Source organism: Cydia fagiglandana, chromosome 11 (assembly GCF_963556715.1).
Source record: "Cydia fagiglandana chromosome 11, ilCydFagi1.1, whole genome shotgun sequence".
Lineage (NCBI taxonomy): Eukaryota > Metazoa > Arthropoda > Insecta > Lepidoptera > Tortricidae > Cydia > Cydia fagiglandana.
The window spans coordinates 12,921,008-12,939,187 of record NC_085942.1 but is presented as its reverse complement, the minus strand read 5'-3'; the positions used below and the strand labels follow the sequence as shown (position 1 = coordinate 12,939,187).

Below are 18,180 nucleotides of genomic sequence, written 5' to 3'. Positions count from 1 at the left end.
CCCGCTGCATCTGAGGAACGTTTAAATTCTGAGGTCGGTCCTTTCCATGATTTAATTTAGTAGGGCATCAGCGCCAGCTGCAAAGTTTAGAGTAAATTTAGAATTTTGAGCAACCACTAAAGTAAGATAAAGACATTTGAAAATCCTGGTACATAGTATTTAGTATAAAAATAAATTAGTTCTTAAAATAAGTAGAATTCTGTGTGAAGCTTTATTCTGGACCTGTTAAGCGGCCCAGCTTTCCACTGAGCTAAGTTCTAAAATTAGGTGTCGTCAAATCAAGTTAAAGGTTCACACAGATTCGCAGGTTAGGATTAAATCACTAACTTACCACTGGCAAGATCTTAGGATTAATAAAGTTTCTATAATATAATTTGTGTTCGCTTTTTCATCTCCCAAATTAGGTTCCTCTAGCAAGCAATTTTAGACACCACATTTTTACTAAGTATTTAATTTCATTTTTTTTGTGCTAACGTGCTATAGCTTTCTTTGAACAAGCCGGAGCTTTGCAATTTATTTAACCCCTTTAAAATAGCACGTTTCAGGGAGGAGGCCTTTACCCAGCAGTGGGACACGACAAAAAAAACATGCACTTGGTTGGGGCTGCAGTTGGTCGATCAGGGTCATGCTCACCTTCTACGTAGGGCTTGTAGGGCAGGACTAGGGCTATGAGGAGGATCCCTCCGGGCGCGAGCGCGGCGCGGGCTTCCAGCAGCATGGTCTTGGGTCGGCTGCAGCGGTCGATTAAGTTCATCATGCTCACGCATTGGAACTGCTGCCCGCGCCACCAGGTCTCCGTGTCTAGGATACTGCAAAATATAATGTAGAAGGTAATCTGGGAGGAATACGGTCATACGCACTACTTAAAGAAAAGACCGATCAAATAAATAATAGCTTCTACTTAAATTTTACTTATTTGTAGTAAATTGATGGACTCAGTCATGCGCCAAGATCCAAGTGTGTAGCTTACTCTGTGAGTACTACCCACATATATGGCCTTCACTTCTTCATTCATGACAAAGAGAGAAAAATATTCCTCACTAAATATTAACGGGTGTGGGGTTGATCGCCACCAGTGGAGTGCAGTCGTGAGCAATGAGCATCGTTCCATACCAAATAACTTTTAACTAATTTACTCACGTATATCCCTTACTGCTGAGGGCCTTTCTCATGCTGGCGGAGATCTCTGTGGCGTAGCGCTCGTCGTAGAGCTGCGCGAAGCGGCGGCTGACCTCGCCGTCGCCGGCGCCGACGTCCACGAGAGCGCCGGTCGGCGCGCCGCCCAGCAGCGTGCGCGCCTGCGCGGAAGATAGCACGAACATGGAGCCGCGGCCCAGCCATCTGTGGACAATGATCACTTGTTATGAAAAAAAAAAGTCACATGTAGGTATGATTCAGCGAAATACGAAGGTTTCGCAAACGACCAAAGCAAGGAAAAGCTGTGTATGTTAGATATGTCTTCTGATCGATATCTGAAAACATTTTTTTATTTTATTTAAATACATATTAATCTAGATTCAGGTTTGCATATTTTTATGCGATCATAAGACTTTTCAAAATCTAAGACTGAATCGAAGGGTGCAGCACTGATTTGTAGGACTTGGGTTGGGTGCCCTTTACACAGATTGACACAGATTAGGATATCTTTAGGAAAGTTGAGTCTTAAAGAGCTTTTATTTTAATCAAACACTACTTGCATTACTTTTTGTAATTAATTACGATAGTTAAAATTAATTACAAAAATTACAATTCGCTTTGATTGCAATGGCATGCCTAGGCTTGTGGAAAATATGTTTAACGGCGGAGTCATTATAAGCAGTATGTAACGCTGTACAAACTGACCCTTGGAGTAAGTTAAATATATACGAGTATACCAGGTAGTATAGCTAAATCTTAAAATTCTCATTTAGTAAGTGGTACTGAACTGATGTAATGATTACTAGACAACCGATCAGATTGTAGGTACAATTTTATTGATAGCTATCAAATTAGCTGTTAATATCAGCCTTCACAGAAAATAGCGTCAAAGTACAGGGTGTGCTCGCGTTCTTCATAGAAAGCACATGCGATGCGCTATTACCACCGCTATTTCAATGCAACTATAAATTTTCTTATCTAACTTAATTGTCGATAACAAACTTCGCCCGTTGCTAGAACCTTCTAATTTAGCTGAGGGATTAGGTAGGTACTTCCTTGAAAGCGATTTGTAGGCTAGTCGCCGCGCAGTCGAGCAACAATAGGGCAATTATCCACTACCGTTGGTCGTGTGGTGGTGGCCGTTCAAAGGTGGTTCGGGCCGCAATTACTGGGGATAAAACACAAAGCGGGCTGCGAGCTGCGGGGCTCGGCCGACTGCAAATTGTGCGCCCGCGGCGCTCGCCCGCGCTCGGCGCTCGCTCGGCCGCCTGCACCGAGCACCGACGTCTTCATCGCGCCCCGGGCAAGCGGCGAAAGTGGATAATGAGTAGTAAATCCCGCTCTCATTAGCTGAGAGCGAGCGTCGCGGCGATCGATACGAATTCGTCTTCGATGGGTAAAGGGATAATCGCACTCCGGCCAGCTCTGTTATTAGCCGTAGTACCATATATCACGCGCGGCATTATCCGCGGCCCCCGGCGTCCGCGCCGCAATTACTCGTACGGCGCAGCGCTCGGATCGGTCACAATGCCCTATTAGGATAGCCTTATACGTACCTACTTCAAGTTTCAGACTAACCGCACTAAGTTTTGTAGAGGACCAGTGTAATTGACATCTTCTGCACATAACAAGACATTAGGCGTTTTTGGTAGCAACATAATTGTTGTGGAACAAGGAACAGTTAGCGAACCGGCGAGAACGACAAGACAAACGAAATCTCTGGTAAGATATGTCATAGGCCATACCAATATATTCCTCGGTATCGTACACATTCCTGACCGGACCCAAACAGTTCTCAGGGTCCCTTGCGTTTGTTTACCTACAGGCATTTACCTTTTACCACAGATCGTACAGACCAAGGGCCATATTCACGAGTTTATAAATAACGCAATTTGAATTTGCAATAGATATACTTAGCAACATAAGGAACCAATTCTATCTATGTATACTTAATCTGGACAATATCACGAAATTTCCTATATACCTACATTTCGAAAAGCTAATTTCTGTTTTAGATTTTCGTTGGCACCTTATATTTCTTGCCAGAAAAACCGCTATTAGCTATGTCACCTAAGTCACCGATGGCATGGGTGCCACTTTTGGAAGGAAGAACAAGTATTAAGGAAGAACAAGAACAAGGATGGGGCCATTTCGTGGCACTTTAATCTTATTTTGTGTTTTCTTGTATATAATGTATTGTACCGATTGTTTGTGTTTACGAATAAATCAATTCTATTCTATTCTATTAATCTCCAGTTGTCAAGAAGAAAGTAAAACCTCGCCTCTGAACCTACAAAGGTAAGAGTATAATATACACTTTACGAGACATTATCCAGTGGCAGGTTTAGTTTTTCAAAGCGCTATACATAATAAAGGTGTGACAGTAGGCAACCAGTTGGTAACGTGCTCTTTCTAGTTGTGTAATAAGCGGTAACCGATAGTGTCACGTCGCTAGTTACGCCGCATGTCTCCGGTTACATTGTACGATCTGCCTGAGTCGTTATCGTCAACAACAACTCGTTGTCAAATAATACTCGTAAAGATCAAGACTATTACATAGACAATGCGACTTGCAGAGCGGCTAATGGAGAGCTAGAACGATCTAGCATAAAATGCTAGCTTAAACCTCCTAATGAATGCTGAGAAATAAAGGAAAACTGGAAAAAACTCAATGTCTCGGGAAACGTTCAAACTGGCAAGTTCGGGGTACCTACCAGCCCGCCGTTTTACGAACGGAGCTACCGAGATTTACCCGTTGATAAAGAATGTTTCTACCATACCTATCCTTCTTATGGTGATGGTATCCTTTGCAGACATTTCTGCTTAATATGAAAATTAACTTAAAAACTCTTATCTTGAAAATTTAACATACTTACATACTTAGGTAATAAAAGTATATATTATTGTTATAAGTAATTCATGCATATTTAAAATAAATACGATAACCTTTATATAATATCGTAAAACGCTTTAAGAACCTATAAACGAGTAGGTACGGTTGCGGTTGTTCCAATCGCAACATCAGGTGAGCAATCAAGTGACGGTAACCAGTTAAGCGAGACCTCCAACTGCTTATTTGCTCCGTTATTCTGTTTGGCTGGACATCTTTTGCTCGGTTGCGATGAGTAAGAGTAAGCGATGGGAAAACCGGGCCAGGTCGAATACAAGGAACTGCGTGAGGGTTGACGACTTTTGGGTACGAAGACAGTAATGCGAGCGTGAAAACCAAAAGAGGCACAATTACGATACGGCCGAGATGTCCCCGCGGCCGGCGACCTGACATAACCCTGCTGCGGGTGCGGATTGATTGCTTTATTGTGCGGGCGGCGTTTGCGACGCGCGATCCATGATACATGAGGCGGCCGCGCAGTTGCTAATGAGCGCCGACGCTCACCGCGTAATTGTCACCGTGCCGACCAATCTCCACATATTCCGACCAAACCGACAACGCGCGATTGAGTCGCGCAAAAACGACGTGCGAATATGACGTCGCTTGTTACACCGCGCGCCGTGATTGATTTATTTGCGCCGTAAACAGGCTGCGAGCCAAAGGGAGCCGTGGACACTAACATTAAACTACCCTAATGCGGCACGCTCCGCGCACCATAACAGTCGCGGATATAGACTTTAAATTAAATCGCTTTCAATGTTCTCATGTGACAGAGTATCTTACCTACTTATACACAAAGTGTAGGTATATTATACCTTAGCGACTTCAAAAAAAAATCATTTCAATTTTTTGGGCTAAATCGGGTCATTAACTAATTACTTAACTCATGAAATAATATCGACAGCTAATTAATACTTATAGCTGAAATATTTCTTCATTATGATGACTTAGGTCATATTTATAATATTGGATACAAATAAGCATAGCTTATTACTTAAGCTTAGTAGGTACTACGATAGAAGTACGTGTAGACGTCCCTTTGTGACAATATGCTCCGATGGATGCAGCTGAAAACTGTAAAGGCGCGTGGGTTGTAGGTATGTCGCAATACACTTGATATCGGTCGGATAGGTAGATCTATTTCAATAGAATGCGGTGGCTTGCAACAAGGAATCCGATGCGGTTATCGACGGAGGTGAGAGATGTGTCGCCGGCCGAGCGCGAGGCGGGGCGGGCGGGTTCGTATCGCGATTGCATCGGAGAGCAAACAAGCGGGGGGGTGTCGGCCCGGGGCGCTCAAATCATATTACCCCCGGCCTCACACCACGCGCCACACACGTCATTTGTGCGTCGCTATGGCGACGGCCCGGGCCTTGCATGATATTAGTGTTCATCTCCGGCCGTTTAAAGTGTCGCTGGTGAGCGCGGGAAATTAAAACCGATGCGGATCCGGAAGGTGCGATCGACCCGCGCGGTTCCGGTCGCCAATCACACCTCGCTGCAGATGCGAACGTATCAATCCTTGTAACACAGATGAGTCAGCGTAACTGTAACGGAATATAATGAGGTATAAGATGGTACCAAGATCGGATTACTAATATGTTGCATAAAATTTATTGTCATATTTTACTTTCGCATAGCAACCCTTGGCAGAATCATCATTTCGCAGAATTACTTTTTGCATAAGTTTCATGGCATACTGTTGTTTCGCACAATTTTGTAAAGCAGAATAATGTAATGGCATAATCTCAATTTGAAGAATAATACTATAATCGAATAATTGTTTTGCCAAAAATTGCGTCGCATAATATGTACTTGGCATACTGTCTTTTCGCACAATTTCCTTGGGCAGAATAATTCATTGGCATACTGTTGATGAGAATAATATTTTGATGGATAGTTAGTTTCTCGCCGAAATAGGTATCGCATACAGATATAAAATCGAATAATATTTTGCTAATTCTTGATTGTAATTCGATTTATGTTTCATGGTGTATAATCACTTAAGCGGTATAATGAACTTTTGATATAACAACAAAATAACTATTTTCATGGGATATAATGTTTAATCGATATAAAAGCTATTCGATATAACGTTTACTGGATATAATGAATATTTGTTATAAGTATTTATGGTATAATGTATTCAAATGTATAATAATAAGTTGAGGTTATAATAAAAAAAGTCGGTTCTGGCGCTTCGCCGGCCGCTACCGCGGCACGCTCGCTTCGCTCGCTCGGCTCGCGCGCTGTAGGGTCGCAGTTCTACCTAACACTCCTCCTCGCTTCGCTCGTCGTCGTACCTAATTGAGACCTGCCTTAAGTTCGAATACGTAGGTTGTTATAATAGTAGTAAATATTACAAATTATACCAGTAAGTACTACATTATGCCAACTGAGCGTTATATCGAACTTAATTATATACGCTGTTAATGTTAGATTAGAAGTTGTTATATTACAAGTTCATTATACTTGACGATAGTTAGACTCTTTAAGAATATACCATGTATTGTTATAGCAAAAGTGCATTATGTCCCTCAATCGTTATATCGACTAAAAATATATCAAAAGTTGTTATATGGACCGTTACGCACCCTCTTTTGAGTAGGGGTCGCAGTTCTAACCTAACCTAACCTACAGTTCTGGCAACAATTTCTTTTGTGTAGGGGTCGCAATTGTAACCTAACCTAACCTATAGTTCTGGCAGCAATTCCTTTTATGTAGGGGTCGCAGTTCTAACCTAACTTAACCTGTAGTTCTGGCAGCAATTCCTTTTGTGTAGGTTCAGTCAGCGACATGAGTATTATGCGGTAACAATTTCGGCAGAACTTTTATTCTGCTGCATAACATTCTGCGAAATTCAAGTCTACAATATGAGCAATATGCCATAAGAAATTCGGTGGAATGTAATTTATGCTACATACAATTCTGCGTATGTAAAATCGACGATAGTAGTATTCTGCTATTCAAAATTCTGCTAAATGAATGTTATGCGACATGACAGTTATGCTAATTATACAATTATGCAAAAGTATCATTCGGTTAAAAATGTTTCTGCGAAACCTGCTATGCGAAGTGTATTTCGGACAATCGATATTATGCAAGATAAAGGGAAGCCACCAAGATCATAACATCAATATCAAATAGGTTCTATGCAAAGTAGTTGTCAGATAGGAACTACATATATTCTTGGCCAAATTTAAAGGAACGCGATAAAAAGGTTTAATTACTGGATTACAGTACATAAAATAATTTCAAAATTTATAATTAGTAATTACCTAACCTTTTTTTTGCGTGCGTTCCTTTGAATTTGTTTATGAGTGTACCTACCTACTTCCTGCAAACTAAAAGTCATCCTTTTAGATTTATTGTACTAGATTCGTTATGCCTTAATTTAAAGAAACGTACGAGTATACCTACAATGAGTACGACTATCATTTAAAAAATCATAATGTTGTAGCTATAGAGCATTTCATGAATACGGCTAGAAGACGAAAACAAATAAAAGTCAAGATCGACGACTTAAATCAGACGCTTAGCTACCAGCTACCCCTTCTTATTATTACCGAACCGGCATCCCGTCCCTTTTCAAGCCTCTCCTTATTTAATAAAACGTATATATGAGAAATAATTACATACCTACATTAGCTATGTAAATATAGCTAACCCATATTAGATACGTAATGTAATAGCAGCCCCTCCCCAATGTATGTAGATAGGTACACATTTGCTTTGCTCAAAGACATTGTCGCTTTCAGGCACCTCATTAGAGCGCGTCCCATGTGAGCCTACCCCCTCTTCCCACCCCCACGCCGCGACCCCCGCCCGTTAGTGCTCTTACACACACAAAGACGAGAGCAATTCTTTCTCCGAGCTCGCAAACTTGGCTGGATAATTACACTTAGATAAGACCCGTTCCTTTTAAGACAGGATATTTAAGGTAATAGTAGAAAAGAAGGACAAATTGTTAAACAGATCAAAGAGCTAACATGGACCTATTATGTCGTAACCCTCGAGTACTTTGACGCACTTCGCTTCAGTTTCATAAATATACACATCTAACATAAAACAATAAAAAAGTTTCAGCTATCAAGGTCCCTAATAAAATCAAGTTCGATAGCATATAATCGAACTGTAGCGTCCCATCATATCCCCGCACAGCTCTCGGGTAGCTATAAACAATAAAAAGTGGATAGTAAAATGTATAAACAATATGAGTACCTACGGTTAAAACGTTTTAGTGTCAAGAGTGGGCCCATACTTAAACCGTTGACACGCACCCGTAAAATATTAACGATAGCTACAAGAAAAATGACGACTATCACTGTACCGATTTTCGGTCGCGGGGACGCTACAAATAATGGCAGACTCGAATTTATACGCGGACCCGAATTGCCCCGATTGAATATTTTACCAGCCCACGACACACCAAATCGCCCGACGATATTTTTCTATTTCGCCGTCCAATTTTACTATCAATTGCTTAGTTTTTCGCCTTAAACATTATTCGTGCGACAACACCATACAGTTGCCCTGGGGATATACTTGCCGCCTTTGCTCTACGAGCGCTTTGCACGAACCTCTGAACCTTTTCAATTGAGGATGCGCGATTTGATTCCAATACGGTTATGGCCGCGTGGGGGTTTTCAGTTATTTATGATAAGGTAATTAGGTTATCTATACAGTTCAGCTTAAAAATATTATAATGAGAGTTTTTTCGAATTCCATATGATCATTTATGAAGATGCGGATTTATGTTTTACGGGCGGCCTACATTGTGAGCACAGTGTGCGGTTGCTGACGGTAATATCTTGAGCGTTTCGGGAACACAATAACCTTTAAAAGGTGTAAAGGCGTGGGCTCAATCCGAGTCCCAGTCGGACTTTAAAATAACTTCTCGGAGGCGAATGGTTTATTGCTTATTGAGTAGCTCTGACGAAACGCGCCTCCGACGATAAAACATGTCCGGAGCGGAATCTCAGTCAATATCACAATATACGCAGCGACATTGAAATTATCGCTTAGTGGGAGGCGCGCGTCGTCCGCGGCGTCCGGTCGGCCGATGAGGTTGGCGAAAGTAAAACAAAATGAGAATCGTCGGAACAATGAGTATTGTCGCGGGCATGGATGGCGCTGGGGCGCGAGCGCAGCGGCGGCAGCGGGAGCGGGCGCGCGCGCGGGCGCGGGGCTCGCGAGCGGGGGCGCGCCATTGGCCGCCGCGCGGTGGGCGGGGCGCGCGACAAACTGCGCGCACGCAAATAGCGCACCCGCACACAAATTAAAACAATAAAATGAAAGTAATAAAACAAAGTGAGCACCGTCGAGCATCCACTATCGAAAGGCTTAATGGCCGGGCGGGGGCGGCGGCGTTTCGATTTATTGACCGACGCGCTTTCATCTCGCCATCGACGCGAGGATCGTAGCCAAATTCGGCGGTGCCACTTTAGTCTCAGTCAAAATATTCATATTGGTATACCTAATACATATAATACCCAAATATAATAAATCTCGAATCCTCACATAATTGACAGAATTAAGATATCTGGACACAGCTATTTACTATACCTATATCTATTAGCACAAATGTAGCACAAATGAAGAACATGTATAATACCAACTTATACGTCAAGTTTCTCAGGTCTTTGTCAGAAAGTCAGAAGTCAAATCAGTCACAGCGTACGCTGTAGCATAAATCGGGCATTTTTGACCCATTTCTATATTTCAAAACCTAACTTGATAATAGACGCCACAAGTCATCACTGCCGTGCACATGGATTAACACTTTCACTACCTATATAAAGTTAAACCCCGTGTTTGAACAAGTTTCAACTGTTTCAAGTGCGTGAGGGGTTGAAGTGCGTGTCGTTGGACAGTGGGTCAGCTGAAACACGTGAAGTGCGTAAGCTCGGGGGGACAGCCGGTCAAGGTTAAGCCCGACCGAGCGTTGCCTTGTACGGAACATTCGATACACTTCGCTACCAAAACAAATACTGAATATGTTTATATTGAGTTCGATTGGGCCAGACTACGGTGGGCTAGGATTTCTAAAAGATGGATCCGGAAAAAGTTGTGATCTTGGAATTAGTAGCTTTATAAGAATATTTGCTATACCATTTATAGGGTGCCATGTGATTCTATGTTTTTATTGTACCAACTATATGTACCATGGTTCGGAAATAGACGATTTCTATTTCTACGAAGATGTTATTTGGTAACCTGATTATTCACTTACGTTTTCGAATATCTAATCCAGCTTCTTTAAAACAACACCTTTAGATATCTTCTTTCTAACAACAACAACATATTTACTTAGGAAGTCAATCATTTTTATAACTTACGAGTAGGTACCTAATAGCTACTCCAGGGCTGTACTGTAGCGGCCTCAACCCTCAAACTCCTGAAAGTTAGTCTTACGTCGGAATTGAAATTGATCATAAAGTTGACTTTTTTTAGGTCTGGCCCATTTTAATCTTGCTCGATATTCTTATCAACCTGAAATGACCCAAGTGACTCTACTAGCTAGTACTACTTGTGCTGCCCAAGTGCCCATAGTCGTAAATCAGCCTCCAAAATCACCACAAGAATTTATTATACCTACTAATAATGATGGCAAATTATTTTCAGGTTTTTGTTTAGGGGCATTTCACAACCCTAAAAACCGGGCAAGTGCGAGTCGGACTCGCGCACGAAGGGTTCCGTACCATAAAGCAAAAAAAAAAACGGAAAAAATGAAAAAAGAAAATCAAAAATCACGTTTGCTGTATGGGAGCCCCACTTAAATCTTTATTTTATTCTGTTTTTAGTATTTGTTGTTATAACGGCAACAGAAATATACATCATCCGTGAAAATTTCAACTGTCTAGCTATCACGGTTCGTGAGATACAGCCTGGTGACAGACAGATGGACGGACGGACGGACGGACAGCGAAGTCTTAGTAATAGGGTCCCGTTTTACCCTTTGGGTACGGAACCCTAAAAATGTCATTCCGTTGTGATTTAGGTACATTATGAAAATAGGACATTATAAGGTTGTAAACAATCTCGTTTGCCTGAAAACCTAGCCCCTAGCCCTAACAAATAAGTGGCCCAACTTTAGCCGGAGCCGGAAACGGGCGAGCTGCCGCGTAACGAATGTCGTCTCATTTACTAATGTGTCACATGCAGGCGGCGTTGTTTCTCGGCGCCCCCTCCCCGCGGGTGGGGGGGGGGGGAGATGACCAATGGCGCCGCGACGCCACCCGCCGGCGATGCAGCCTTAATTACGACGCTGATATCTGCCAGATATGACCATGGGAGGGTCTCTGTATTTACTTACGTAGGTTATTTATATATAAACTCGTATATTCTATAGTTATATATACCCACTACATTTTTGGTCAATCTAATCAGATAGAGCAAATGCATTATTACTTACTCACGTAATAAAGAAGAAAGAAATTGCGAGCATCTCAAACACATGAGCCATAAAAAAGAGACATTCGCGTTATCGCGGCTCAACGCAGAACGGCTCGAGCTCGACTAGCGTTGACGTGGTTTACGCAAAATTGAAGTTAATGACGTCACCGTTGTCAATAGCCTCCTGATTGTCGTGATTAGGAACACGTTCGCAAATAGTGGTAGAGTTAGGTATTTCATAGATTGTATCTACGCAAATCTTGTAACATGGCTGTTGACCTACTCGTAACGTATGCGGAGTGAAATTTGGTCAAAGTTTGTTATATAAAATATAAAAACACAAAAATCTAAATAAAAAATATGTGTTGTCAATGTAAAGCCAATATATCTGTCAATCAGTTTGGTAAGTCTCATAAAGATTGGTTGTTTAATTTTGTAATTATGGTAAATCAACAAGAACACCGTCGTCAAACAGTATGTAATTTCTATAGTAGCCATCCCCTATGGCCGAAATCAAAGGTGGTGGAACATTTTGTGCAAATGGGTGAGAGTCGAAGCACTATTTACAATATTCTGGCGTCCTTTGCCTTGATGAAAACCACTGCCAGAAAGCCTGGTTCTGGAAACTATTCCAGCTTGAGCAAGGTTTCTGAGAGAGCTCGATTAAAGAAAATTACGGCCGGCCGTGTCGCACAATCTTATAGAGAGCTCGGAAGAAAATTTAAAACTGACGGCAAAACTGTTAAAAAATATCTTAAAGACATGGGCATTGATAAGCGATGTAGAAAAGTTAAGCCCATTGTCTCTGAAAACCAAGAAATGACTCAGAAAGTACGGTTGTGTAAATTAGTCAAAGAAATATTTTACGCTAAAAACAATGTCACTTGCGTTATGGATGACGAGTCATATTTCACGTTAGATGGAAACGAGTGGCAAGGCAATTACTATTTTGAGAACACCAATGGTCCAACCGATGAGAACGTGAAATATGTTGAGCATACAAAATTTCCTAAAAAAGTTTTGCTATGCTTGCCATCAGTCGACGCGGAATGCCTAAGCCTGTATTCTTTGAGTCAGGTTTAGCTGTGAACGCCGACCGCTACATAGAGCGTTGTTTGCCATTAGTGCGGGATTTCATAAATACGAGTCATAGAGGAGAAAATGTAGTGTTTTGGCCAGACTTAGCCTCAAGCCATTATTCCAAAAAAACCCTTTGCAAAATGGCGGAGTTAAACATCCCATACGTACCGAAGACATCAAATCCACCTAATGTTCCGCAACTTCGCCCTATAGAAGATTTTAGGGCAAATCTAAAGAGGCGAGTATATTGCAATAATTTTCGTCCCAAAAATCTACAGAGTTTGATTCGAAAAATAAAATGGGAGCTGAATAAAATGCCGACATCTGTGTTTTCGACAGCGATGGACAAAGTACCACAGAACTGCCGTAAAGCATCTCGCATGGGAGTAACCTATTTTTTACACTAAGCCTTGATATATACATTATTATAAAAACATAATTATTTAAAAAAAGGATGGTGTTTTTTTTATTTCAAATAATATTGAACTTTGTCCAAATTTCACTCCGCATACGTTATAATGGAATGGAAACGTCATTTAATTTTTAAGTTCCAATATATCGAAAAACAAAACTTGATATTACTGTCTGTGTCTACAGTAACATTGCCTAACTCTTTATTCTGTCACTTTCATTCGCATCTCTATGTATGATGCAAGTATTGATAAACTAACAAAACAAGATCTGCTTAAGTTTAAAACAACACAATATGGTCTAAATCACACTCTATCATTAAAAAAGTCAAATACCGCTGCAGACGCCTCATTAACCGGGTGGGGCGCTCTCATCTCGGCTGCATACTCGCAGCTGCGCGCGCAAACAAATTAAAACCTAAGACGCGCCCTAATCAATAGCGGACTCGCCGCGAAGCCGAATTAACTCGGCCGAATGAAAAAATGAAGAAAATTATATTCGCGCGAGACCCCAAACCCTCCCCCCGCCCGCCTGAGGAAATTGCTTTTCTTTCAGCGGGCGCACACATACACGCTCGGGGTACGCTCGCCCCGTGCCGGTGTGCAACCCTTCACGCAGTTATGACGCATTCACATTTTTTATATGTGCTCTTTTTATTGAAATTATTATAATGATCTTAAAACATCTCACACTTATTGATTACCTATTACATTTATAAAATATGATGTGTGTCTTCTTCACTCGGTCCCTCAATACTGAGGATCGTGATATCATATCCTTCTGTTCTGTTCCCCGCCAAGCGCATGGCCAAATGTACCTGACTGTGTATAAAAGGCATTTATGGATGAAGAGGTTTTGAAAGGTATCGTATAGGTACTTAAATATTACTCATTTAGTTATTAGTAATTAATTTTGTGCCGTTTTTCTTCCAAAATAAACAGGATAAGTGGATAAGTGTTTATAAATTATAATGAAATACAAGAAAATAAAGAATAGGTGTTGTTTAGTGGCACTAAGATACAATAGAATATGGATTTGTGCATTTGTCACTGTATGTAGGGAAGGAACGGAGCACGCTAGAGACGTGTGACACGTCGACGTACTACACTAGCAACGGTGGGCGCTAGTAGCTCTCTCGCTGTAGAGGGTTAGGCACCGTCGACACGCGCAATATTATAATTTACGTTTGGTCGTATATCGAGGTGTAAGTAGGTGCTTTACCTGGGCGTTCGCGCCTCAGCCCCTGCCTCTCTCGCTAAATCTGAGCTTTATACGTTCACTTGACGCGGAGAGCGATATTAGTTTCGAGCAAACTCCTTCCCTACTACAATATTTATTAACTCACTTGTTATCTTTCGCCTTTTTAAGGAAATATGCAGCTGCTGTGTTTTTAATATTTAGGAGTTTATAAAGCTGAATTGACGTCTTGAGTATCAGATGGCTGAGTTATATATTCCTGTCGTTTTGTAAAATTTATAGGACTTTGATGATTCAAGAAGTGCAGATAAAGTACCTACTTACAATCACGTTATAGATCTAGGGGACAAAAGTCGTGAACTTTATTTTCAGGCCGTGTTTCCATTCGTATAAAACGTAAACATCTCTTTCATTTACGCCGCAATGTTCACGAACGGGAAACGTTACTGTAATATAGAGCGCAATCAGAGCACCTTGTGCGGCAACAATAGGTACAAAGGGCGCCGTACCTAAGCCGGGAAAAGCCAGTTTCATTAAACGAACACTTTCCTAATCTGGCCGGGCAGCTTCCCACCCAATTAACGCGTAGGCGATGAGCCCGCCCCGGCGCCGGCCAATGGCGGCCTTGCGGGGATTAATTAAGAAACTTCCCGTCCACTCGCCCCCTCCCGCACCCCTTCCTCACACCCCGCGGAGTCTGCGGACACGCCCGGAAAACTAACCACCTAATGAGGGGAGATGACCTCACGTGCCTGTGTGCTTTGTCTATCTATGTAAGTCTTGTTTGTTCATTTATGTGTGCTCTTTTGTGCGGTGCGCCGGCATGTGAGCGCTTTGTTGTACATTATCTATCTCGAGACGTCGTTAGCCGGGAGCCTCGGCAAACACATGCTTTCAATTCCACCTGTAATTACGTTCGGATTTCCACAATTGATCCATCACTCTAATTGTTTACATGCTTTTAACTAAATTAAGAACGTCGTTTTCATTATTCGACATTTTTATAGCCCAAGAGACTCAACCCTTATCGAAGGGAAGTAGGTCAACCGTCCTCAAATGTAATTAAGCTCCGATCGGCTCCTGTGCATACTTATAGATGGGATATAAACGCTAAGCAGTAGCCCACTGCCGCATGCACTAGCTCCCGCTGCGCACGTTTTTCTCATTTATTTTATTGAAATGAACAGGATTTATTTTATAAAGAAGCCACGCTCCGTAAGTTCGTATAATTTGTCTCTTACTGTATGAATGTTTCATCCAAATACGATGTTCTCTTTAGACGCGAGATGAGGAAAAAAAAAGTTTAAGTAAGTACACAGTTTGCGTGGTTCCACGTAGCGTAGGTACAACCTACGCTGTATGGTAAAAAAAATTGTGAGATGACAGTCCAGAGAGGTAAATTAAACAACAGGGCCGCGGAGGGCCGAGGGGCTGTTGTTTGCCGCCTGCCAACTGCCATGTAGGCTGCGATGATTGAGCACACGCACCTATCCATAGCTAGGGATTCCCATTCTCGCAATATTTATAATGCATTTTGCTTATAAACAGCTATACTTTTAGGCTTGTGTTTAAATCTGAAAGTAGGTCAGTTGGGCCAAACGACATCATTTAAATTGAAGGAACAGGACACGAGAAGCTTGAAAACTACTTCTTGGGTACCGTTAAATATTCTAAGGACACATCTAAGGACGCGATGTATAATATTTTTAATATTATTTATGACTTTTATCTATGGTCAAATCAAAAGACGTAGCCGTAGGGAGAACCCAACAACAACCTTAGACGATGTGTTAAAACATACATATGTATATATAGCGGAAAATCGTGCAGAATGGAGAGCCTTGGTGCACAAAATAACGACCTCATGTGGTCGCGACCCTCAGTCATGAGGAATCGAGGAAGAAGAGAGAGATGTGTACCTATACATATAAACCCTTTGCTTCAGGGAAAAGCACGACCAATCGTCGTTGAGATCCTTGGGTCAGGCATCATTGATATTTTCAGCTACCTATTACCTAGGATGATCATGAGAATCAGAATCAAATATTTACAGGTATAAATCTAAAACTTGCTAGTCGCAAATGAACGATAACTTACCTAAGTGTCATTTAATTTTGTTGGAGAAGGTACCTCACGTGTACCTATCTAGGTACTAGACACTTTGGATAGAAGCCAGACTGGTAGGTATGGCATACTCGTAGACTGTAGTTGACAGCCATTAATATCAACCACGTGCACTCAACTAACATAAAATAACTTAACAGTAATAAAAGGTTTACGATCCAATAATATCACTCTTATTATGGATATCTAGCCAACGTTAGCCAGTTTCTGAATTAATATTTCTGCCCGTCTTTTATATAGGTACCAATCCAGTTCTCGAGTAGCTACTAGCTACCTAGGTACTAATGTATCGAGTCAACGTACATCCCTAACTAAGTAGTTAGCTAGGTACTTTAAAAGCACTAGCTGCAATGACTTATGACTTATGAGAACTTTTGGAGCTAAGAACGTTATTATTATTACACCTCACCCTGCTAACAAACTGTGTACAATTTAGAGTAATTTTGCTATGAAAAATATTGTTGTGTGCGCACCGAATTTTCCTCAAAACTAGTTTTTTGCCTAAATGTGAATCATCAGTGGTCCATAATTGAGAGAAACACGGCAGGCCGGGGTGCCAAAATAACGAATAGTTTTCGCGGGTCGTGTTAGCATTTTTCTTCTGGAAGTGACGGGCGGGGGCGGCAGTCGCGGGGGTGGGGGGGTGGTGGGAATAACTCTCTTTCAGCGGTGAGTATACGCATCGTTTATACTTCATCGGCCCTGTTAATAACGCTGCCGTGTTTAAATGTGCGCAAAATGTTTGCCTGTTTTGCGCGTTATGGATTAGAATTAAGTACCTAATGTGTGGTGTTATTAGGTTAATGAGAGTATGTCATATCAGGATTTGAAAAATGCAGACGTATTTTTGATACCTACAGGATAAAATGACGCCTGGAGTGCTCTTATCCTGATAACTATTTATATAAGTCTTTCGACTTAAGTCCACGGAATAAACATTTTTAACGCTTTTCCCTACGTGTACTTCATAAAGAGATAAATATTAGGTAGCCAACGATACATTTGACCACCCACATCTCTATTATCTATACCTAACATAGTGTAAATAGGTAAGTAGTCGTAGCTACGGCGCGGAATGCAGGTGAATAGAAAAGGCCATTTGTTCGTAAGTTACTACTGTTTATGCTATATTTGGCAAAATGGAAACAAGTGTACATTAATATAAACATGGGTTTAAAATTTACCTTACAAAATCGGGTTACGAATTGAGGAAGAAACCATAAGTTAAGAACTCGAGCTCTGTTCAAAGGATTTTAATTTGTGTTTTGAATTAATGTTATAAAACAAAAGTGAGGCACGTTTTTATGGAAACCGACTACCTATAAACACAAATAAACTTGTACATCAGCTTAAACTCTTTTCTTGAGCTTGAATCAAAATAAAGAAAATCCGGATTTACCTTATACATGAGCCGAGCATATACCAGGCGTACATAGCTATTAGCGCGAAGCCTGGATAGCGGCGCCACACCCCGAGTGATTAATCGCCGCCCCGCCGCCTGGGAAATCAACCCTTTCGCGTCTTAATTACCACGCCTCCTTTCAGCGCCGCCCTCCCATTGGCTACGGTCCCCTCCCCTTTAATTGCTCCTGGTAATTAACGCTGTGTAATCACCAACCGCGACGAGCGAGGGGACGATCCTAATTTGAATTTTTAATTACTGTGAGCGCGCTGGTGATTGGACGAGCGCTGTTTACATTGAAACAATGAGCATTGTCATTGAGATTCTCTTGGTACTATGTATACTACTGGAGAGGCGCTTTGAGTTTATATAAACATTGACGAGACAATTCATTGGTTGGGTTATTATTATTCAATATTGGAATATAACTTGCTAAATTTGCTGAGTTTAAATGAAAAATGTCGCCTCGAATATATAAATACCTACAGTCCGAAAGAAAATCTTGCAGGTATTTATGTACCTAGACTAGGTAGGTAAGTTACTT

General features: G+C 41.5%; 1 protein-coding gene across 3 annotated transcripts in view; it reads right to left on the bottom strand.

Annotated features, from left to right (window-relative positions):
- The window catches only part of LOC134669037 (protein-L-histidine N-pros-methyltransferase), a 90,487-nt gene that overhangs the window by 11,797 nt on the left and 60,510 nt on the right, over positions 1-18,180 (bottom strand). For all 3 annotated transcript variants that reach the window (XM_063526562.1, XM_063526561.1, XM_063526560.1), the window contains 2 exons: positions 1,141-1,341; positions 634-809 (listed from right to left, as the gene is read on the bottom strand). In XM_063526562.1, the coding sequence (XP_063382632.1) occupies positions 634-809; positions 1,141-1,341 (377 nt within the window). The remainder of the gene's footprint in view (positions 1-633; positions 810-1,140; positions 1,342-18,180) is intronic.